Source organism: Drosophila sechellia, chromosome 2L (assembly GCF_004382195.2).
Source record: "Drosophila sechellia strain sech25 chromosome 2L, ASM438219v1, whole genome shotgun sequence".
NCBI classification, from domain to species: domain Eukaryota; kingdom Metazoa; phylum Arthropoda; class Insecta; order Diptera; family Drosophilidae; genus Drosophila; species Drosophila sechellia.
In genome coordinates, this window is record NC_045949.1 from 14,238,163 (window position 1) to 14,258,669 (window position 20,507).

Consider the following 20,507-nt stretch of genomic DNA (forward strand, 5'->3'; position numbering starts at 1 on the left):
AGAGGTTAAAGCTTGCTGCAGACCTTGGAGCCGACTGGCCAAAATAATACCCATGTGCAATGTGGACTGGCCTGCCATATTTGGTGGCTCTGCGTCTTTCCACCTGCAAGACGGCAGACAATGTTGGAGGTCAAAACGATTCAAGCGCCAACGGATTGGAACCGCGATGTCAGCCTAAGCCACTTTGCAACTCGTTTGTTGCCCCTCGATGATCCGTGGACATACGTTGCGGCAACGTTAGCCGTCTCGAATATATCTATCTATATATCTGTATATATTTTTGTATCTAGCGGGTTGCATGCGGCCGCCTGTCGCTGATTAACATCGCCATCGTCATCGCCACTCGTGTCTGTTCCGCAGATAAGGCGCTGCCTCCAAGACACAGCCCCTCTTGATCAGTCCGATGGATATATCTATATGTATATCCACATATCCACGCCACAGCAAACCGGCATCGATGCCACAAATCATTGCCAAACATGATTTCTTATTATGGCCAGCAAAGGTGTGGCTGGAATTCGTGTTTGCCTTCCAGCTTAGACTTGTTATTTCTGATTTAAATGCTTGTAACTTTAATTATAATTAATTAGCTGTACACATATATAGATAGATTGATTTATCCCTCAGGATGCTAGCAGATAGCAGGTGAAACCCTTTAATATAATGCTATACAATACAGCTTGTTTAACTCGCCTGGTTAAGCCCACTCACTTTTTTTGTCATTTACTTATGGGACTTCAATTAATATTTCGAACGGAAAGTTAATCAAATTCGGATGATGCATATCCCAGGGCTATCAGATAAATAGCCATGCGCTTAAGTAAATATATCAATTTCAATGATAATCCAAACGTGAAAGCTTCCTGCTGAGATCCCCGCCTTCCTCGTGTCCATCTATAGTATATGTATATACAGTTTTCCGTCGCCCACATGGAGTGGGCCTCCGCTCATTAGCTGCTGCATTCGGAGATGCTGAACAAGCCACTTAATTTAAATTTAAATGTTTACTTCTCGCTATGCGTGTGTGTTGCGTGTTGTGTGGGGCCGAGTATTTTGTCTGCGTTGCTTTTAGTGTTTCTACACCCTCCTCAACCAATGTATCACTCCTTCAGTACACTGCAAAAATATATAGCATTTTAGTTAGCGAATGGAACTTTAAAATGTTTAAATTATAATGCTAACCAATAATATTAATTTAAAAAAGTACTTGTTGATACCTAATATAACATCTCAAGTTACTTTACCAAAGCTAGCAATACAATGTGTTGAGTGACAATAGTGACAGCTTATGTTCTTTTCTAATATGCAATTTAAGTTATTGTTTTGAGCAGTGCATCATCCGCTCTGTGTCACGACAGGGCAAGATTTATTTTCGGTATTCCATGGGCGACTAGAATGCGCTGTCAGCGCAGCAGTTGCTGCCATACGTCGCCGTCGCCCGGCTATGGCCATAGCTTGGGCTTGGGCCATATAGATACATTAGCTGATGGTGGTCCGGATCCGGACCAAGGGGACCCACAGAGCGATCGTTCCCCCTCATTGCACTTGACACCCGAAATTGATGCGCCACTGCGCCCGAGCCGGGCCACATTAATTAGGCAAAATATTGACACGCTGACGTGTGGTGTTGGCTATTGATTAACGCGTCTTTTCAATGGGATCGGTTTTATTGGATTATTTTTAGTGGGATTTTGGGGGGATTGGTTTGGCTTAGTTTGGATCTTCACTTGTGGTTTTTTGTGTTGAAAAGGCCTAGTAGATGGGTCTTCTCTTCGGTGGCAGGTGGCTGGGAATCCTCATTTTGTTGGCGTTGTGAGATGTATTTTTCTTTGTCTTGCTGCTGCCGCCGGTGAAAGGGCGAAGGGCGCGTATGATCAATTGCATAAAGGCTCCCCAACGCGCTCGACCTAGGGTTTAGATAAGGCTTTGGATTAACCTGCATGGGACTGTTCTTTTCGTGGTCTTCTGAGGTCCTTACCATAGTCCTGGGAATTAGATTTAATCTTTGCATTCTGTGTGCTGAAAACCTCTAACTTCTTATCCACTATCTCCGAACTTGTGACCACATTCGAGAGCAGCGATTTAGATTTCTTAATGGGCGGGGTTCCAGCCACCTCAGGACTACGTTCTGGTACCACCTCAATGATACCGGAGTTGGTCTTCAACGGTGGACGATCCTCCGATTTCATGCCATTTGCGCTAGCGAAACGAGCACAACTCTCCGTGGACTTCTTAAGCAAAAACCAGGATTGCTGGAGAACATGGCCATCTTCGATGAGTTTCTCGTAGCCATTGAGAATGCGGCGCACATCCACGTTGATCAGTTCCTCGGGAACCTCGGGGAGATCGCCAAACTCCTGAAAACAATTCGAAAAATACATAAAATAGTTGCACGCAATATTGAAGTATTTTGTTGTGCTGCAATTTTTAGTTGAAAGAAAGAAAGAAAGCGTGCAATCGACTGTTAATCTTTCAGCATTCCAATAAAACATGTTTAGGTTATATACAATTTATTTAAATATTCCTTAAGTATTTCACGCTGAAAGACAATCCAGGTCTGAATCCAAAAATGTTCGTCAATATAAATCCTTTCCTCATAAAAAAAGGTGTGCAATTTTTCAAATGACAAAAGTAACACTTAAATGAACTACTTGTCAATTAAATTTTGCTATGAACGTAGTTTAGGGTAATAAGATTAAAAAATAATTATTAATGATAATGCAAACCTACCTGCGAGTTCTTCCGCAGATCTTCAAAGCGCTGGATCAGCTTCTTGATATTAAGATTGCCCTTGGAACCCTTGATGATCCCGGCACCCACATCCGCTGGAGTAGTGATTGTACCATTTTCATCCATCGAATCGGTTGGTAGTGTTTCGGAGTCCGTCTCATCCATACTGGAGGAGCTCATCCGGCTGAGTATCTTGGCCGTTTGCTCCATGAAGGACGCCTGGCGATCGCGGAGCTCCTGCAGTCGCATCTTCAGCTCGTCGAGGTACGCCAGCTGGCGGGGAGTGGGCTGCCTGGCTGCCATTGTCAATTTTGCTATTCCACTTTTAGATTCTTTCAAACATGTGAATGGATCCCAAAATGCTGAAGTTTTCGGGTTTTTTTTGGGCTATGGATATTTGTGTTGGGCTTGTCAGACCTATTGTCTGTCAATGAGATTTTCAGTGCTGAATGCTATGACTGCAGAGAGACTGACTACTCGGTTACCGATTTTTATGACACCGCCACCATAGTTTGTAACTAAGTGGGACCCAAGGAAGTATGCCATGTTAGTGGAAAGCTATAACCATTCGAAATATTACTTAAGAACAAAGACCCTTATAGCGATGTAACTAGCCTATTATATACTTAATTTGATTTAAATTGGATTAGGGTATTTTTAGAGCATCGGATGGTCGTATTTCATAAGCTTGGCCCGCTCTTTGGACATGGCCTATTACTCACTATTTTTATGGACCCCAAATTGAGATATCGCCTGCAATTCTGGCTGAGCTAACTAAGTTGTAACTGCCCGCTGCCTCACGAAACCGATCCCTCCCCCAACTTTCATTCGCCTGTGGTTGAACAATGCAGCGATGTGGCAAGGACAGTGGGCGCGGAGGGGCAACTCCTGATACACCTATATATCTTTGGTTTAGCGTCTTGCTGGACTCACCTTTGCGATGCTGCGGGTGGTTGGGGATAGTTTGGAATTTCACGGAGGAAAACGTGCCGCTGCCATCGGCTGACGCCTACAATGAAGAAAAGGGGGCGTGTCGGCCACTCTGTGACTCCCAGACTGCTGTTGATTTCCCCCGGAGGTGGATACCAGCCCCTCCAGCATCCACCTCCCATGCCAGAGAGTGTGCAATTGTTGTTTTCATATTTTAATGCCTTTTTGAGTTGGTAGGCGTGCCACGACACGATTCTTCTTACCGATAAGCTGTTATTTTTATGGGCCCCCGCCGAATCGGATCGACTTGAAGTGGAGTCGGTGGTGCAGGGTATGGCCGGGTGGAGCCGGGTGGTGCGCCGTGGTGTGCGGTGTGGGCTGGCTGCCGACTTAAAGAAGTTAAAATTATTACACCGCAATTGTCTTGATCGTTGATTTATGTGCGCTTTTGTTGTCGGCTCTCCTGGCTCGCGGCTATGGTTTTTCGCTTTTTATTATTTTTTGAAGTTGCCAGTTGGCCAACAGGCAAATTTGTGTGGCTGTTGATATTTATTGGGCATGGTCCGGGCATTGGCATCAATTGTGTTGCAACATGGGAAGTTGATTATGCCTCTCATTAGCCACCGTATTTTTTCCTTGTGCACGAAGTGGCGACAATTCCATTCCCATGGACATGAAAGTGGCCCACATGCAGCTTACTAGCACATCGGGTTTATGTAGTAGGCAATTTAGCTTGCTAGCATGTCCTTTTGATTATTAAATAACCAAATTACTAAAATTGTATTCAAATACCATAACAGTAAAGCTACGAGTAAGTTAAAATTAATATATTTAGTAAAGATGATATAGATCCTGGTATTTTCTTATTTGCGTGGGAGCTAATCAAGAATCTTCAATAGGATAGCCTTTCATTTCATTTCGAATTATTCAATGGTATTTTTCTGCAACTTTAGGCATTCCCTAATTGAGTTCTCGATTTGGCGACTCTACTTCCTCCTCAGCGTTTTTCGGTGAATGTCTGGCCGGTGTCATAATCTCATCGCCTCCTCCGGACCAAGCCCAACCCAATGCGATCCAATCCGAGTCCCATTGTGCGACTCCAGCACGATTAAAGCCAACCGCATTCGCAGCCGCCTTCAATTGCCTGCAAACTTAATGATTTCATCTTTCATTGAATTCAAATTTGTTTCCCCATCGGGCCCCCACGATGTCCGAGTGCGATTTGCAGCTGTGCAGGGAGCACGACGTTCGACGTTGGGGCACCGGCAAAATGTGCTCGATGTTTGGGGCTGCCGAATGTGGGCGTGCCCCCATCATACGCCCCTGGAGTTATTGTCGTTGCTGTTCTGCACTGTTGATAGCCAACGCCGCGGACTCCGTTGGCCGAGCCTCGAAAAATAACGAATTTATTATTTATTTCACCTGACAGCCCCAGCAACAGACTCTATAAATTTCCCTAGCCAATCCACTCCGGCCCGGAATCATATTTATGGCCCCATCTGTATCTTTCTGGCGATGCGCATATGAAAACGAAATTATTGATAAGGCTTGCATAGCTCCAAGTGTACATATGTACATATATATGTATGCCCTTTATTGTACAGCTCTGATTGAAATACCGCTTTCGTCTGGCAATGCAACAGCTTCATTTGGACAACCAATGAGAAAAGAAAAAGCAAAAAAAAATCAAGGAGAAACCGAAAGGTGGAAATCAGCTGCAGCAACAAAGTTTATTGGCAACACACAAGGAGGTAAGAATAATAAAACCTTAACCCAATATCCTGCTTATGGTCATAATTTTTATGCTGCTTCCAGCGAAGAAACCAAAAAAGTGCAGATCGACCGCCTGGGCTCAGCATATAGCAGTTGGTCCAGGTCCAGGTCCAAGTCCAGGGAACTTTCCCTCCAATCCCAATCCGCAACGTGCCGCGTATTTCATTATGAATTGCTCTTAACGATGTTCCATTTTTCATGAGCGCATTCATAAACCTTTTTCTTATTTTTGACTTGAAGCGGATTGTTGTTTGCATCTCGCCGTTGCCGTTGCCATTGCCGTTGGTGGAAAAGAGGAGATTCTGTCTGGCGGTTTGGCTGCCGCCAGCACTCCTCCTCCGCTCCGGTTAGCAAGTGAATGAATAATTGCACCAAGGTGTTGTAAGGAGAGCTCTGCTATCCGCAGTCCTATTCCGTACAGTGGTTGTGATATACATAAAACAAATGCAAAACTGTTTATTAACACTTAGAGTAAATTAAAAACTCGCTATCCATTTAAGTTTATAAAAAATAAGTTTCCAAAGTATTCAGTTTTTATACTTACAGCAACCAATAATAATAATTATAAATCATTAGGATGCTTAAAATTTAACACAATAAGTTTTCGGTTGAACAATGAAATGAAATAATGTTGGTATTCATTCTTTCGTTCTTTAAAATGAATTCATTTTTAAAAGGCGAATGCTATCTTCATTTATTAAGAATACCTGTGCCCTTTTTTCGACCATTTTTGATTGACAATACGCTGAAAAATATTTTAACTAGCTTTGGTAAAAGTAATTTTTCAAATGCCAGTTAGAGGCCCCTAGGGAGACTTCAAGCCCTTGCAATGCCCCCTGTTTCCGTTTCCTCCACTTCTTTCCGTTTTGGCGAAAACCAATTCCCTTTTACAATTCCGCGGCTCTGTGCCCAAGAGTCTTGGGCTCTAAGCTGCACTGAAAGAAATATTTATGTGTATTTAATTTTTTCGCATTAGGATTGGCAATCTTAAAAAAAAAAAATAATGCTTCTTTAAAGATTTGTGGAGTCGAATTATATTCATTTCAAGTCAGATTCAACTCATCTTATGATTTTCTTAAGGAACATAGAATACTCTAAATTATTTGCAGTGTAAGGAAGGGTTTCCGCGGACCATATCGGCTCGGGCTGCTGTCAAAGGCGCAGCGGGCCGTCGTAAAATCGCGGCAAACACAATTGAAAAACGAGCGGGCCGTGGGAGCGAGATGGGGCTAGGAGGTGCAAGTGGGACGGGGATATGGGTGAGTGAAGGAGTGCGGCGGCAAACACTCCACACTTGTCAGCAGCGGCCTTAGTCGATCCAAGCCCCTCTGCCAGCCCCCCGCGACGGCCCAGAATCTCGCTTATGCCCACAAATCATAAATTGCCGCCTTAAAATTTATCTTCAATTTTCGAGACCCCATGTGGTGCTTAGCGAATGGTGTTTTGAAATTTATTGCTGCATTTGCAATAAATATTGTCAGTTGAGTCGGGCCAACAGAGGAAGCGAGATGGGGGAGTGCTGGTTGGAGCGGGATGGCCATAATGGCGGCGTTTGCTTGCTTTTTGCATGATTGCCGCTGTAACGCCTCTGCCCGAAACCCTCAAGCCCCTCTTCCTTTCGGCCACACTCCGCCTCTGAAAATCCCCCCATTCAGTTGGTTCCTCCTCGCCGTCCCCCGGATTGTTTATTGTTTTCGTGCATATTAATGCACGCTGATTGCGGGCCATGGTTAGCTGAAAGAGGGGTCGTTCAGCCGCAGGGGAATCCCCCGCGTGGCAGTTAGCAGCTGCCGTGCTGTGTCCTTTCCCGCCAAAAAGACCTCCCCCACCCCACCCATGATTGTTAATTTACAGCGCGAGAAATTGATTGCCATTTTGTTAAGATAGTATGTGCCAATTGAGAATTGTGGGGCCATTCGGTGGGGAAATCTTACGCAGGGATGTGCCCTTCTTTATTTGCCGGTTAATTGTGGTTTCTTTTATACCAACATAATATTTATCGCCTCGGATCGGGAGTGGGTCTAATTGGAGTGGCGCTTTAATGAAATCATCAAGACGAGATGATGTGAGGTTTGGTAGAATAGCTTACTAATTTATATTAGTAAGATAAAAATTAGGTAACATGTTATTTATCTACTATACTATTGGATGGAGCCCATTACGGATTTTTGGTCATAGTTTACCACTGTCAAAATCCGATCCGAATATCATTGTGTCACATTTTTTGCACCAACGTCATAGCAGATAGTTTGGGTACTTTTTTTCTGCACTCTTGCTGAGCCTACTGAGCACACAGTAAATGAAAGTAAGCTCGGAAAGCTTCGACGACTCGTTGGACGTCAGGCGGCATTGGCAGACCCATCAATCAATTCACAGAGAACCCAGACACGGACACTCGAATCGTAAACCCCGTGAAACTCGTAACTCGGCGGGCGCTGCCTACAAAGTCCGAAAGAATGGAATGGAATAACTTTCCCTACCGCCCCTGCGCTTTCTGTTGCCACAATTTGTTTGCACTGCTGTCAGGCGTCGATGACTCTTCGTCTTCCTCGGACTCCTTCCCTTTCGGTTACCTTGTAAAAAACGGAACGGGGCAACACGTACACAGAGAGAAATTTGAGCAACTTAACTATATTGCGAGGAATTGGAGAGCTTTTTAAACTCGTATGTTGGCAATATTGATTAAGATTTCGTTAGTATCATACATATTTTTTGGAACCGTGTCCTTGAATTTTGATAAAGAGAAGTGTGCAAAAACGTAGTTCTCAGTGGCATAGCAGTCAGGCATTGCACAAAACCCATCGATTCGAGAATGTGACACGCATCAGGCAGAGCTCATCAATCTCCTGTCGGCCCAAACAAAATATGCAATATGTTCACATTGCGGTAGGGAGAAACCTCAACACGAAAGGCGAGCATCGATACCACGGGGTTCGTATCGGGTTTGCGAGGGAGCGGCCAAAGTGAGATATAAAAACAAAAATTAGAACTCTTCCGAATTCCGAACCCCTTCATGTTACTGCGGCCTAACCGCATTCAGTAAATATTGTACGGGCGAAACAAAACGAGGGAAAAAAATTAGAGAGTATGTGTTGACAGCAGTCATCAATCAAGTGACACAACTTTTGACATGTCAAATGAACGAGTGAGCGCATAAATTACAATGGCAGCAACCATTTATACGACCCCGAAAGTTACAGACCCGGCGAGATAGTGATTGTAGGCCTCCAGTAGCCGACGACGAATAGGTAAACATGCCGGCAATTGGAAAACCTATTTCAACAGGAGGGATGGGGCTGGGTACGGAAAGGGGAATGGGAGGGGAAGTGCGGCGTGTTAAATGTCATTACACTTATCGATAAGATTGATAAGTGTAAACGGTTTTGCGTGTCGTTGCTTTTTCTGAGTCATCTGCTGCACAACAGAAGCGCCGCACTTAATCACTCCGCAACTGACTCCCAGACTCGGATACCCAGATTCCCGTACTCACACCTCTACGTAAGCCATCAGTTGCCAGCCAGACAATCTGTCAAACAGTCACGCTGACAGGCATTTCCACTTAAAACAATGCCAAACAGCAACAGCTGCGGAAAAACTCCTCATTTCACTCTCCACACTACGCTGTAATTTATCCGGATTCGACTTCGCGATGTGGGAAAGTAGTTGAGCCGGCGAGAAATTCAAGATTGTGTTTATCAGCCGAAGAGTACTCAGCTCGTTAGTTTCCAATTCAAGCCGATTGAGTTTATTACTACATTACGAGGAGATTATGTAAGAGAACTGAATTTTCCTGGCAAGTCCACAATTTTACAAAAAATAAATGTTTCAACATGTGCTAGTTTCATATGATTTATCCTTCAAACGGTTGCAAATTTATATTGCATCATAATCCTTATAACTTGGGCATATGCTCATACCACCCATCAAAAATGAAATGTAGGCTTATAGACTTCTTTGATCACCGTTGCACGAACTCTGCAATCTGTTTTAGATAATATGCATAATAAAATCAAAAGTTGGCAAGAGTTTGGAGTTGGTTTTTCACTTTTCGCACAGTTTCCGGCGTGACAGATTTTACTTTTCGTTATAGCCTCTCGCCTGGGTGTGCGGTGTGTGTGTGGTGTGAGTGTGCGGTGTGTGCGCCGCTGGCAGTGACAAATCCTTTAGCGTTATTTGCGCATGTCGACACTTTGACAGGCGCCGACACATGCGAGTCGCTCCACGTACGCAGTCGTCCAAAGCCCCTATCATATTTCTTTGGGTCTCAGTGGATTCTCTTTGTTGCCGTCGCTTCCTGTCTGCCCAGCTTGCGGCAAAGTTTTTAATAAATTTGCGTCGTTTTCGTTGTTTTTCAATTTTTTGGTTGCTCTTTTTGCCGGCTTGCGGGTGAGCGAAATCCACCGAAAACATTTATTTCAATTTTCCCCCCATGTCGGACAGGCAGCGCAACATGAGAAAGGAAAATTGCTGCTGCCACAGTACTTTACAAATTTGTTTCCGTCTCAAGCGCGGCGACAGGCGAGGAGCGTTGACAGCTGTCAGTGGAGCTGGCTCTTGAGCTGAAGCCAAAAAATATTGACAGTTATCGTACGTCACATGCAAATCAAGTTGGACGCGGTGCAGTCGTGCGATATGTTTACCGTTGCCCGCTCACCAAATTGGAAAATGTTTGTATTTTTCGGCTCCAGAAGTTGATTCAACTAGACAGCAATATACCTTTCAGTACACAGCCACAAATTTTACTCAGCAAGTTGGAAAATGTAATGAAACTATTGGGTCTTAAAAGACACATATTAGGAAACTGATTATTTTGACTTAAATTAATTTTCCATTGCTTAGCTGTACCATATACCAGTTCTATCAACCGTATCCAACCGTATTCTTAAGTTTTCCTCAACTACGAAGAGTAAAAATAAAACTAAATTCGAGAAATTTCTGAAAAATTCAAAGTTTGCCAAACAAAATGCAGCGAAACGAAACGAATTGAATTGTGAAAATCCTTTGCAATTAAGAACTGTCAACGGTCTTTTGTACACACAACATTCTTGGAATTGTTTGCAAATTCCTCAACACTCATTTGATTTACGATTCACTTCGTCGCGTTGAAAGTAATTTGGCGCTCGATTTTCTTTTCCGAATTTCCCTGCCGCTCATGCCATTTTGCCTTGACTGTTCTTCGCCGGGCTGTTTGTTGGCTGTCTGGGGCCTGACATGTTGGCATCTCTTTGTAATTGATTAGCCAGCGGGGTTATTCACTGACACTGCATGTCGATTCCAATGAGAACAGTCCCCGTTCCTCGGGGGAGATCACCTCGAGAGTTTTCTGGGCGTGAGTCTGCTAGTGATTGATGGGACTGATCGCAAAAATCAATTGATCAAGCAACACTTTTATGAACTCGACGAGGTCATGAATCATTTGGAAATCAATTTGCAACTACAGTTGATGAGTAAAATGTATTGTAGAAGTGAAACATTGTATGTTCTATAAGATCACATGAATCACATGACACCTTGCCTATAATCTTAATATATTTGTAAAAACTTGACGAATAACTTCTTCATGACAAGACCAAGTAAGTTTCTAAATTGTTAGATTGTATCTTGCAAATAAGTAAATAAGTGAACAATTGCCTTGTTTGCATTGGAATTATGTGGAGGTTTACCCTCATCCGTTCCCTTATCACCGCCAATGTTGATGTTAGATTGTCGCATTCCGTTCACGAGGTGATCGATGGGACCATAAAGCTGCCAAAGTGTAATTCCAGTAGGCGCCGTAGTTCAGAGTGGGCGACTGCACTTAACTATATACAGTATCTATAAATCCCATGCGACCATGTTTATCGTGTGGATATAGTGGATGGCAGATAAGCGGCGGGTAAGCCGAGTGATTTACGGTGCTTTGCAGCCCCCATCAATCAAAACCGGAAACGTCAGATCGTCGCCTTAAATTATGATCGCTCTCTCTCAGTAGAAAGGCAACCCTCTTCCGATCCTTTATGCCCCCAGCATCGATTAATAATACGCCGCTTATCGAGAATGCAATTTATAATACAAAATGGCAGTCGAAAGCCGCTCGAGAAAAAGGGATCATAATTAATATTTAAAGGATGCAGCCACAGTACTGTGCCCCCGGCTCCCCATTACCAGCCCCATCTGGTGTGCTCTCCTGTTGCTTCATCGGCGATTCCAATCAGATAACATTAGCACGTCACATCACACAGCGTGCAAAAATTATTATTCATTGAATTTGTGATAAATGTGACAGGCCCAACAGCACTCCGAGGGGTCTTAACAATGCCGACGAGCCGACCAACCAACCGGCCTGCCTGCATTTCCAGACCAATATGGCCAATATGGGCCAGGACCGGACCGAACCAGGCCGCATCGAAGCTGTCAAAAATTTGTTGCAAAAAGATATTATCTGGTATGGATTGAAAGGACCAGAGATGACGATGACGGACCCAGTCTCTGCCTCTGTGCGCGAATCAGTGATGGCAGTTTGGCTTAAAACACATTTTCCGAAAACAATATATGATTATACATGAGATTATAAATGTTCACCGAAGCTGCGCTTGTTTTCAAGTTTATTCGGAGGGGATTATGTAAACGTTTTTGAGCTCTGAAGACTTTACTATTTATAAGCCATGTCTCTGGCATCACTGGCCAATGTATCTGCTCCGGGCTCATCAATAATGAGGCGACGAGGATGCGGCTCGTCGGCAACGTTGCTGATGATGGCGATGACCATGATCGATGATTGACCTGTTTTTGTTGCGCCCATCTTTAGAGTGACGATTGCCGGCGAGTCTTCTTCTGGCCCTGACCACACCCATTGACAGGCATCTGCAATGTGCAATTATTTGCGGAGAATCACAACAGCAGGCGGAGTACTCAAATGGAATTGCCACATTGATTGATGTGCTCAATAAATTGCACGATGAGCATCAACTGTTCCTGCAGTCTGGCGCTTGGTATTTGGCATGTGATAAGGCCGATGGGAGCTGACAACGGAGTCGAGCTGAGGAGCATTTAAATGTCCAATAGATGTCTGCACAAGAGCATGAAAAATAATTGAAATAAGCAAAAGATTTTGATGGACAGTTCGGAAAAACCATTTATCAATTAATAAACATTTGCACACCATGTCTAAGAAACTGATTAAGAATCATTCAATTATTTATTCAGTATACGAACTGTTCAAAAAATATACTGACATTTCATTTGACACCCTATGTCTTGTGTTTTTCGCATATGCTTCAGGGATCGGAATCTTAATCCCCAGCGGAATGCCTTTCAGCGTATGAATCATTGGCAAGGCCCCACAGTCTTCGGAGAACATTTTAATTATGGTTTTTAATTTCACGGCCCATATGGCGGGCTGTCAGGTGATTTCCCCTGAAATATGCGCAGAACTCACATCTATCAAGAACGCCTGGTTGGAGGCACTGCCGAGCGAAGAATGCGCACTGAGCGGTGAAATATTTCACTCTATTTCTGTTTTCGTCTTTCAGAATGAAATTAAGTGTTAATCTCATTTGATTTGTCATTTTCACATGACGTGATTTGGCGGCCTTCGCAGCTCTCGCAATAGAAACGATCGCTCTGGCTCGTGATGTATGGGAAACAAATGTTTCTCTGACACATTTATTTGTTTAATGAGACGTTGAATAATTAGTTGGATATGGCACAAGCGCAAGAAAATACAACCGATACAAAGGCGAAAACACAACTTGCATAGCTGTGGATACCTCCATCCCTACAACTACACCCCCGACGCACACACATCAGTTGGCACAGCAATTTATAAATTATGATTGACGACTCTGTGTGCGGAATTGTGTGACCCATCGCAGTTAGCCCCTACCCAGAGCCTTCCCCACTTTGAAACTCGGCTCCACCATGTAAGACTCGTCTGACATTTTTCTATATAGTTTTTTGCCCTGGCCTCGGTCATTATGGCTGACAGCGCGCCTTCAAAATGATGAGTTTAGATTGATGGCCGCACATCACTCAGCGAGATGGCAGCCACACCGAGTGGAGACGCAACTCTCAACAGGTTGGGCGAAGTCAAAATACCCTATCAAGGACTCCCAACAGATCCTTAGATGGCATTATCAAAAGAAGCTAGTAAAGTCATTCCCGTCAATAATACATAACTATTAACATTAGCCAAAAACACTTATAGACGTTAATAATACTAAAGATGAAACAAGACTTATTTGGATCAGAAAATATACATAATTATATTTCATATAAATTAAATTATAAAAAAACTTGTTCTTAATCTTTTCAAATAAAAGTTTCAGCGCAAGCCGCTTTATCCATGTTGCCCTCTAGGGACAGAGAATTAAAATCCAATACGACTGCAGGCTATCTGTGGTTTTCGGGCCCAAATCACCATGCTCCACTGCCTTGCCTGTTGACATGTCACTAATTTCAGAATCGCTAAGCTGATTTTGCTGAAATCTGATTTTTTGCTTTGAGCCAGCCCATGGGATAGTTGCTCCGCCCCATCTTCCTTTCGCAACTCCGACGATGATTGATGTGTTTGGCATATGAAAAACCGAACTGAAAACAAAAACCCTTTTTCCGAAACATATTCTATGTCGTTTTGTGTGCCGGAGGAGAGAAATGTATTAATCATCCGTGGCGAAGCCTAGCGAGTCGAGGTGATAAATTAAGTTTGAAGACGATTGGGAAATGTCTGTCGAGTAATTAGTGAACTGAGCCGGGTCTGGATTGGATTGGGGTCTCTGGTCGGGTCTTTCCAGAGCCCAAAGGCCGACGATGCCTTGGAGGCGGCGGCGTCGTCGGCGGCGGCCTAAGAGAGCAATAATGATGTGCCTGACAGAAGAAATGCAAGAGACCGAAATTAAATATGATAAAAGACCCACACAGTCTGTTGGCATAATTAAGTATGACATGCAAAAGTATGAATTATCACTGAAATGTCAAAGTGTCACAGCTGCCATCAGGCGGCGATGGAGATGGAGATGGGGAATCTGGCGGAAGGCATAAATAAAACCAGAGAAGAGAGTGCAAGAAGCCATGACAACGAACGCCGCGTGTGGGATTAACTGACTTGAAAATTTATGATATGAAAAATTACTTTAGCTCGGCGAACGCGCACACACACACACACACACACTGCACATAGCATACAAAACTGCAAACTGAAAGATGCAAAGTGGCGGGCGAGATACAAATACACAAAGAGAGATGTTTATTTTGTATTTTATTCATCGTCGTCTCCCATTGAGCATCAGCATCGCATCGAGAAATTTGTGGCCCGAACAAATTTCCCAAAGTCTGTGTTGAAAAATTAATGTGCACAACTGTCAGTGCAGTGACAGAGATGCGATGTGAATGGGGTTCATATTCGGATGCGGATCGGATCGGAACTGAACTGAACTGAACTGAGCGGGGCGTGAGGGTTACTGTTGTGAAAGCTCTTGATAAATGATTTTGAAATGTGACAAAATGCTTACGAGCGGGATTACCGGGGACGAGACGACGACGGCCCAAGGATTGTTCGCCCTGGGTTCGGAAAAAGAGTTATTTGCCAGCTGAGGGACCAGCAAAGTTTGTTTTGTGCCAGCGGAATCAGATGGGATTATAGAGATTTGCTCAAATGAAGTTGTAACAGAAGTGAATGCTCAGATGAGTGAAGGGAAGGTGCGAGTCCTGAGCTAGACGAATATAAGCTGTACGCCCATGAAAATCAAATAAAATAGGATTTGCTTTGTTGGCACTCGGAACAAATCAATATTGAATTTTTGCGATTTTAGTAAAGATTATTTGGAGAATAGAAAAGGTTTCTATAAGCTGTACAATAAATATGTGTGCATTGTCATTATTTAGGATTATATCTCAAATTTGTATGTGACATTTATAAAACAGAAACTAAAGATAACAAAATAATATTTTGACTCCAGATTATATAGATTTATTTGGCCATTTCAATAAATCACTGCCATACAATCTTCAATCGACGTGAAATGGTTTTCATTCTCGATATGCTTGACCCATGCAGTTGTGTCTTATATAATGGCCTTTCATAAGTCATCTACCTTTCCTTTTCTTTTGGCCATAACCCATCAAGGCATCAATCAGGTGTTGTCGCGACATTAAAAAGACTCGAAAGCAAAGACAACACCAGTTTACCTCTGCGGCTGCCCCAAGGAAATCGAGCTGCGACGCAGACATCAACGATCACCCGATCGGTAATCGGTGATCGACGCCTTTTGGCGTTACCATGCCATCGATCTTGTTAGCTTTGACGCATCTGTAAGTGGCGGCGACACAAGTCGGAAAGTGAAATGCAAAAGATCCCCCGCCGGATCGATGGACGGATCGCATCGGGCCAAGACATCATCAGTCAAGTGGCGCGACTGCGTCCGTGGCCGGGTCAATTCGCGTGACAGCTCTCTTGATTTATGCGGCAGACACTTGAGTAACCCTCGAGATAATCACCGAATTCCCCGCCAGGGCGCACACTATTTATCATATAATTAAGCGAGTCGATAATGTTATTACACTGTCTATAAATCGGACACTGTCAGATCGGAGCTGCGCCGATAGATTGGCCCCATAAGTGTGTGGCAGGTGCCTCAGCGGGTCTTTTGGGAAAGTGGGAAGTACTTGGGCCACATTTGACACGACGGTAAACATGCGGGTGTAGCTAGGTTTCTGATCGGAAAATACGACGCCATTAACTTAATTGAAAACCCATATCAATATATTTAAGTACCGTGTGTTACGAAAGGTTACTGAAAACCAAAACCAAAACAAACGCCACTCCCTAACCTCCGAGCAGTGTCCACTTTCCCATCCAGCCAGTCCATATAAATCAATTAATTTAAACTGTCAGGCAGCTGTCAAATTGTGTTGCTACCGGGAGCGTTTTTCGTTTCGCTTTTGACTCGCTCGGCTTGGCTGGGGTTTTGTTTTACTTTGTTTTGGGTTCTCGAGTTGCGGGGGAAGCCGGCAAAGAGACTTTAGGTACGGCGACATGTCGAGATTTACTACTGAGTGATTGACGACTTCATGTGTCATTAAATACCGTTAGCAGTCGCCTTTGTATGCCGCACACTGGACCGGACTCATTTTTCATGCCACATCGCTAGCGTTTAGTGAAAGTTGCTGCGATGCCTTATTTGTAGCTGCGGCACATTGCAATTAGACAACACGCCGCGGGGGCGGTAATTACTCTCCGACATAAATCAGTAAGAAGTGCATTCTAAATATAATATACGGCTTAATATGCGATTTAAGGAAAATGCACATAGGACAAAACCATTTCAATATTTAATTAGGTTTAAGTTCTAAGCACCCTTCTAAGGATCCAATTTACTTTATTATTGGGAACTTAATGTTGCATCGCATATTTCAAAGTGCATCCCCTAGCCAGTTGAATGGCCCTCCGCTCGTTGACCTTCCACAATTCCGCAACGTCGTTGGCCAGTGGATCATCTGGATTTGGAGCACTCAACAGGGCCTGGATCGATAGAAGAACGGTACGAATTTGCAGAGCAGGACTCCATTTGTCCTTCAGGATGTCCAGACAAATTCGACCCACACGGTCGATGTTTGGATGGAAAATCTTTGTCAAAAATCGTACCTTTGGGGCTTTCATCGGATAGTCTTCGGGTAAAAACAATTCCAATTTAAATATTCCACCCTCGAAAGGGGAATCTTTGGGCCCAGCAACGCGGACGTGAAAATAACGCGCATTACTCTCATCAGGCGTGGCACTAATCCCGGGAACTGGGTCCTCCAGAAGGCGCTGTGTCTCCTTGATGATTCGGGTAGTCAGTGCGGCCATCCTCTATCAACCACTTCTTGTGAATTACCTTTGACCCGTTACCTCCAAAAATCGCTGATAAATTTGATGTTTTTTAGAAGATTTTAAGTAGATTTAATTTGTATAAAATTTCTGAATTATACTGTCGGCTACTTGGTTTTTCTTGCTTGCTCCAACTGATGCATAACCTGTCAATAAATTAACTTAGCTGATTTGAATGCCCAAGCCATCTCAATAAGACCGAATCAAATGCTCAATTCCCATACATTTGCAATTATCCTTCAATGGGCAAAATTGAAATTGACTAGAGGCACTTGCCCCTCCATTCACCTCCCACCACCCACAACAATAAAAGCGAACCGCATTTCCATCCTGCAACGCTTGAGGGTCCTTCTGAAATCCCGGGTGAACTGGCAATGTTAACTGGCACTCAACTAGCAGCTTATTAGCAAACTTTCCCATTGGATTATATAGTTGAATATTATAATAATCGAGTTAGGTTCGTGTAAGTGGATGCTCCGCCGCCCCTGCAATCCGCATGCTTTGGGGGCATGGTTAGCAGTAGCTTTCATGCACAATTTCCGTTTTCATGGCTCCGGGCATGAAAATAAGCCCACAGTTTATGAGACGACGTGGAGGACGACGTCTCATGTTAGTGTAACAAAAAGTGGGCAACTTTTTAGAGCGCCGAGGAAATACTTTGCTAAATTGCCAGGGCAGTGGCAGTGGCGCCCCACATCTCCTCCTACCATCATACTTTGGGCCTGCCCTCGTGGAATGGCTACAAAAACCAATAACAGGACGTAATACACTCATGTGTGTGCGAATTGGGGGGATTCCAACTTTTACAAATCGTTAGCATTTCGCACGTTTATTGAGTTGTTTTTGTATGTAAATTGGTTGCATAACTTTTGCCATGGAAAGTGTCGAGTGGCCGGAATGGCAACACAAACGCAACCTAACCCTTTCAGTGCCCTCGCACTATTCTACACTGGATTATTGTCTGTAGATTTTCAGATACGCAAACGAACATTCCCTGCCCGTCTGAGTGTCCTCGTGTGCATAAACTTTGATTCCACTTTGAATGCGCCAGCGCATGCTAAACGCGTTGGAATCCCTAGATGGGGTATTTCGATGTAGGAGTACCCTAGAAATATTTAAACACTTTAATCTATAAATTTAACAGGTGCAAGGTGTATTTGCAAGTACGAAATCCCATAAAAAATGCTGATAAATGTTTTAAAATATAATTTCCCATCAATATAAAAGTTATTAGGGAATCTTTTTTAAATCTTCATAATTAAATATTTACAAAAGTTATTAACTTTGAGTTCTTTTAAATGACTTTTCATTTAACTTGAATTGTATGTAGGTGAAATGTATGTAGCTCAATATACCCTCATCATCCACCAGTGTGAAGCATAAAAAGTTTAAGCTATTTGCGTATCTCGCAAGCGAAGGCTTTTCCTAGTGGGAAAATGATGCGGGGAAAGGTCGCTCTGTCTGTGGTTGTCGGTTTGGTTTGCATTGGTTTGCTTCGGTGGTGCATATTTGTCGTTTGCGGTTTTCAGCTGCAAATATTATAGCAAATTGAACTGTAAATAGTTTTTATTGCCCTTTTTGCCACAGAGCCGGAGTCAAACAGGGTCGAGTCGAGAAAATGCCGGGATGAAGTGCAGCATAGCTCTGATTTTTGTTTTCCAACTATATAGGGTCTGGCCAGCCCAGGCCACAGTTTGTTGGCAGATATTCCATTTTCCGGCCAATCCAGGATGGGCCACAAAATGAAGTTGTGTCACAAAGATTAACTCAGAGAAATACCGAAGCAAACAATGGAGGCGCGACATCTCTATAAGCGAAAATATGTGCAAAATACCAAATAACCAACCATAATAGTCTTAAAATATATATATGAATTAGGCGGTTATTAAAATCAATAAGCCACCTTAAAGAGTAATTTGCAACTGGCCAAAAGGGGAAGTCGAAATGAATCGTTTATTAGTTGTTTGAATTTCAGTGTTTTCTAATAAAATTTCATTGTTTTAATGATTGAAATAAGGCAGCATAAATTCACTTAATTCAAGCACACCCCCTAACGAATTGCCACCTTTGGACACAAGCCCCAAAGAAATCAAACAACAGCGGCGACACCCCCACATCGGATGATTAATGGCTGGCAAATTAATATGAAATTCCGTAGCCCGGCATCGTCATCCTCGCAGAACACGAAACTAATAATTTGTGTGCCGTAATTTGCATAGATATATCATTATTATTATATTTCTTTCCTTTTATTTCGTACACGCCTCGCATTTTCATCAATCAATCGGTGTGCTGGGCAGGCGGGGGAAAGACATGACATGAAAAATATGTTTGCCAGTCGATGGAAAAATTATAATTTATAAAAATTTTAAGAGCACTGCAACGTGCGCCACTCGCGCCATCAATCAAAAATCTCGGTGGACATTGCAGACGAATGGAAGGTGGACAGATGGACGGGCGCCTGTCTGGGATCCCAGATTACGACGGTAGCCATCAGAGGCTCCGGACCAATGACCGACCGACCATTCACTTTCTGAATAATAAGAGTCGAAGTGTGGTAATACCTTGAGAAGTTTTTCTACTTCAAATGATATTAATTGTTAAGATATTGTGAAGACTTGTAGATTGTTTGTTTTGAAGAATATATCCAGTATTGTAATAAAATCATTCATACAATAATTTAATCAAAGCCTTAAAAAAAAAGAAAAAAAATATATTTATATATAAATATAAGCATTATTTTTATTAATAGAATTTTCATGATTAGACTGGGTATTCGAAGTTCGTTACCCAAAGCCGATTCTATTCTTCAGTAATAAATGATTCAAATTATGGAACCGACAATGAGATGAAGACCATGACGATGCTGCCCTGATGATGATGATGTTCGGTTCTCGCTTTTTAGCTATTGTCTGCCCGCCACGGCGGATGTTGAAAAATGTGAAAATTGTGAAAAATTCTACAACAATCCAAAATAACAAATGCCCCAGACGGAAATGCCGGAAAAAGAAGTATACTAGAAGTATATTAGATTTGTTCCAGGCCGAGACAGGCCGGTCAGGCGTCCAGGGGCATCAATTTGTTCGCTCTCAAGCGAGATTAATGATGTTGCACTCTGGGGCACAGGGGGCATCTAACATTAAATGCCAGCTAATTAATGATCAAACTGTTGCAAGAAGCGACACGCCCCCAGCAGCATATTGTGCCCACATTTCGCACGATTGGAGCT

At 43.2% G+C, this 20,507-nt stretch overlaps 2 protein-coding genes across 4 annotated transcripts; both read right to left on the bottom strand.

The window, feature by feature from the left end:
- Positions 1-1,632: 1,632 nt before the first annotated feature.
- On the bottom strand, positions 1,633-3,208 carry LOC6611284. 3 transcript variants are annotated; one of them, XM_002035798.2, is made up of 3 exons: positions 2,731-3,208; positions 1,979-2,357; positions 1,633-1,907 (listed from the first exon to the last, which is right to left on the bottom strand). In XM_002035798.2, the coding sequence occupies exons 1-3, from the start codon at positions 3,031-3,033 to the stop codon at positions 1,753-1,755; spliced, it is 837 nt and encodes a 278-aa protein (XP_002035834.1). In that variant the 5' UTR covers positions 3,034-3,208; the 3' UTR covers positions 1,633-1,752. The 3 variants fall into 3 exon arrangements, with proteins under 3 accessions (XP_002035834.1, XP_032583555.1, XP_032583556.1); XM_032727664.1 differs by having other exon boundaries at positions 1,816-1,924; positions 2,731-3,207; XM_032727665.1 differs by lacking the exons at positions 1,633-1,907; positions 1,979-2,357 and adding an exon at positions 2,520-2,668 and having other exon boundaries at positions 2,731-3,204.
- A 13,541-nt stretch (positions 3,209-16,749) lies between these two features.
- LOC6611285 (ubiquitin-conjugating enzyme E2 N) lies at positions 16,750-17,396 on the bottom strand. The gene has a single exon (XM_002035799.2). It carries the CDS (start codon positions 17,255-17,257, stop codon positions 16,802-16,804), a length of 456 nt encoding a protein of 151 aa, XP_002035835.1. The 5' UTR covers positions 17,258-17,396; the 3' UTR covers positions 16,750-16,801.
- Positions 17,397-20,507: the final 3,111 nt, after the last annotated feature.

Excerpts from the sequence above, each read along its gene's own strand:
- LOC6611285 (XM_002035799.2), bottom strand. The coding sequence starts at position 17,257 with ATGGCCGCACTGACTACCCGAATCATCAAGGAGACACAGCGCCTTCTG.
- LOC6611284 (XM_002035798.2), bottom strand. The coding sequence starts at position 3,033 with ATGGCAGCCAGGCAGCCCACTCCCCGCCAGCTGGCGTACCTCGACGAG. Across the intron at positions 2,358-2,730 it reads ATCTGCGGAAGAACTCGCAG|GAGTTTGGCGATCTCCCCGA; the intron begins GTAGGTTTGCAT and ends AATTGTTTTCAG. Across the intron at positions 1,908-1,978 it reads ATCTAATTCCCAGGACTATG|GTCGAGCGCGTTGGGGAGCC; the intron begins GTAAGGACCTCA and ends TCTAAACCCTAG.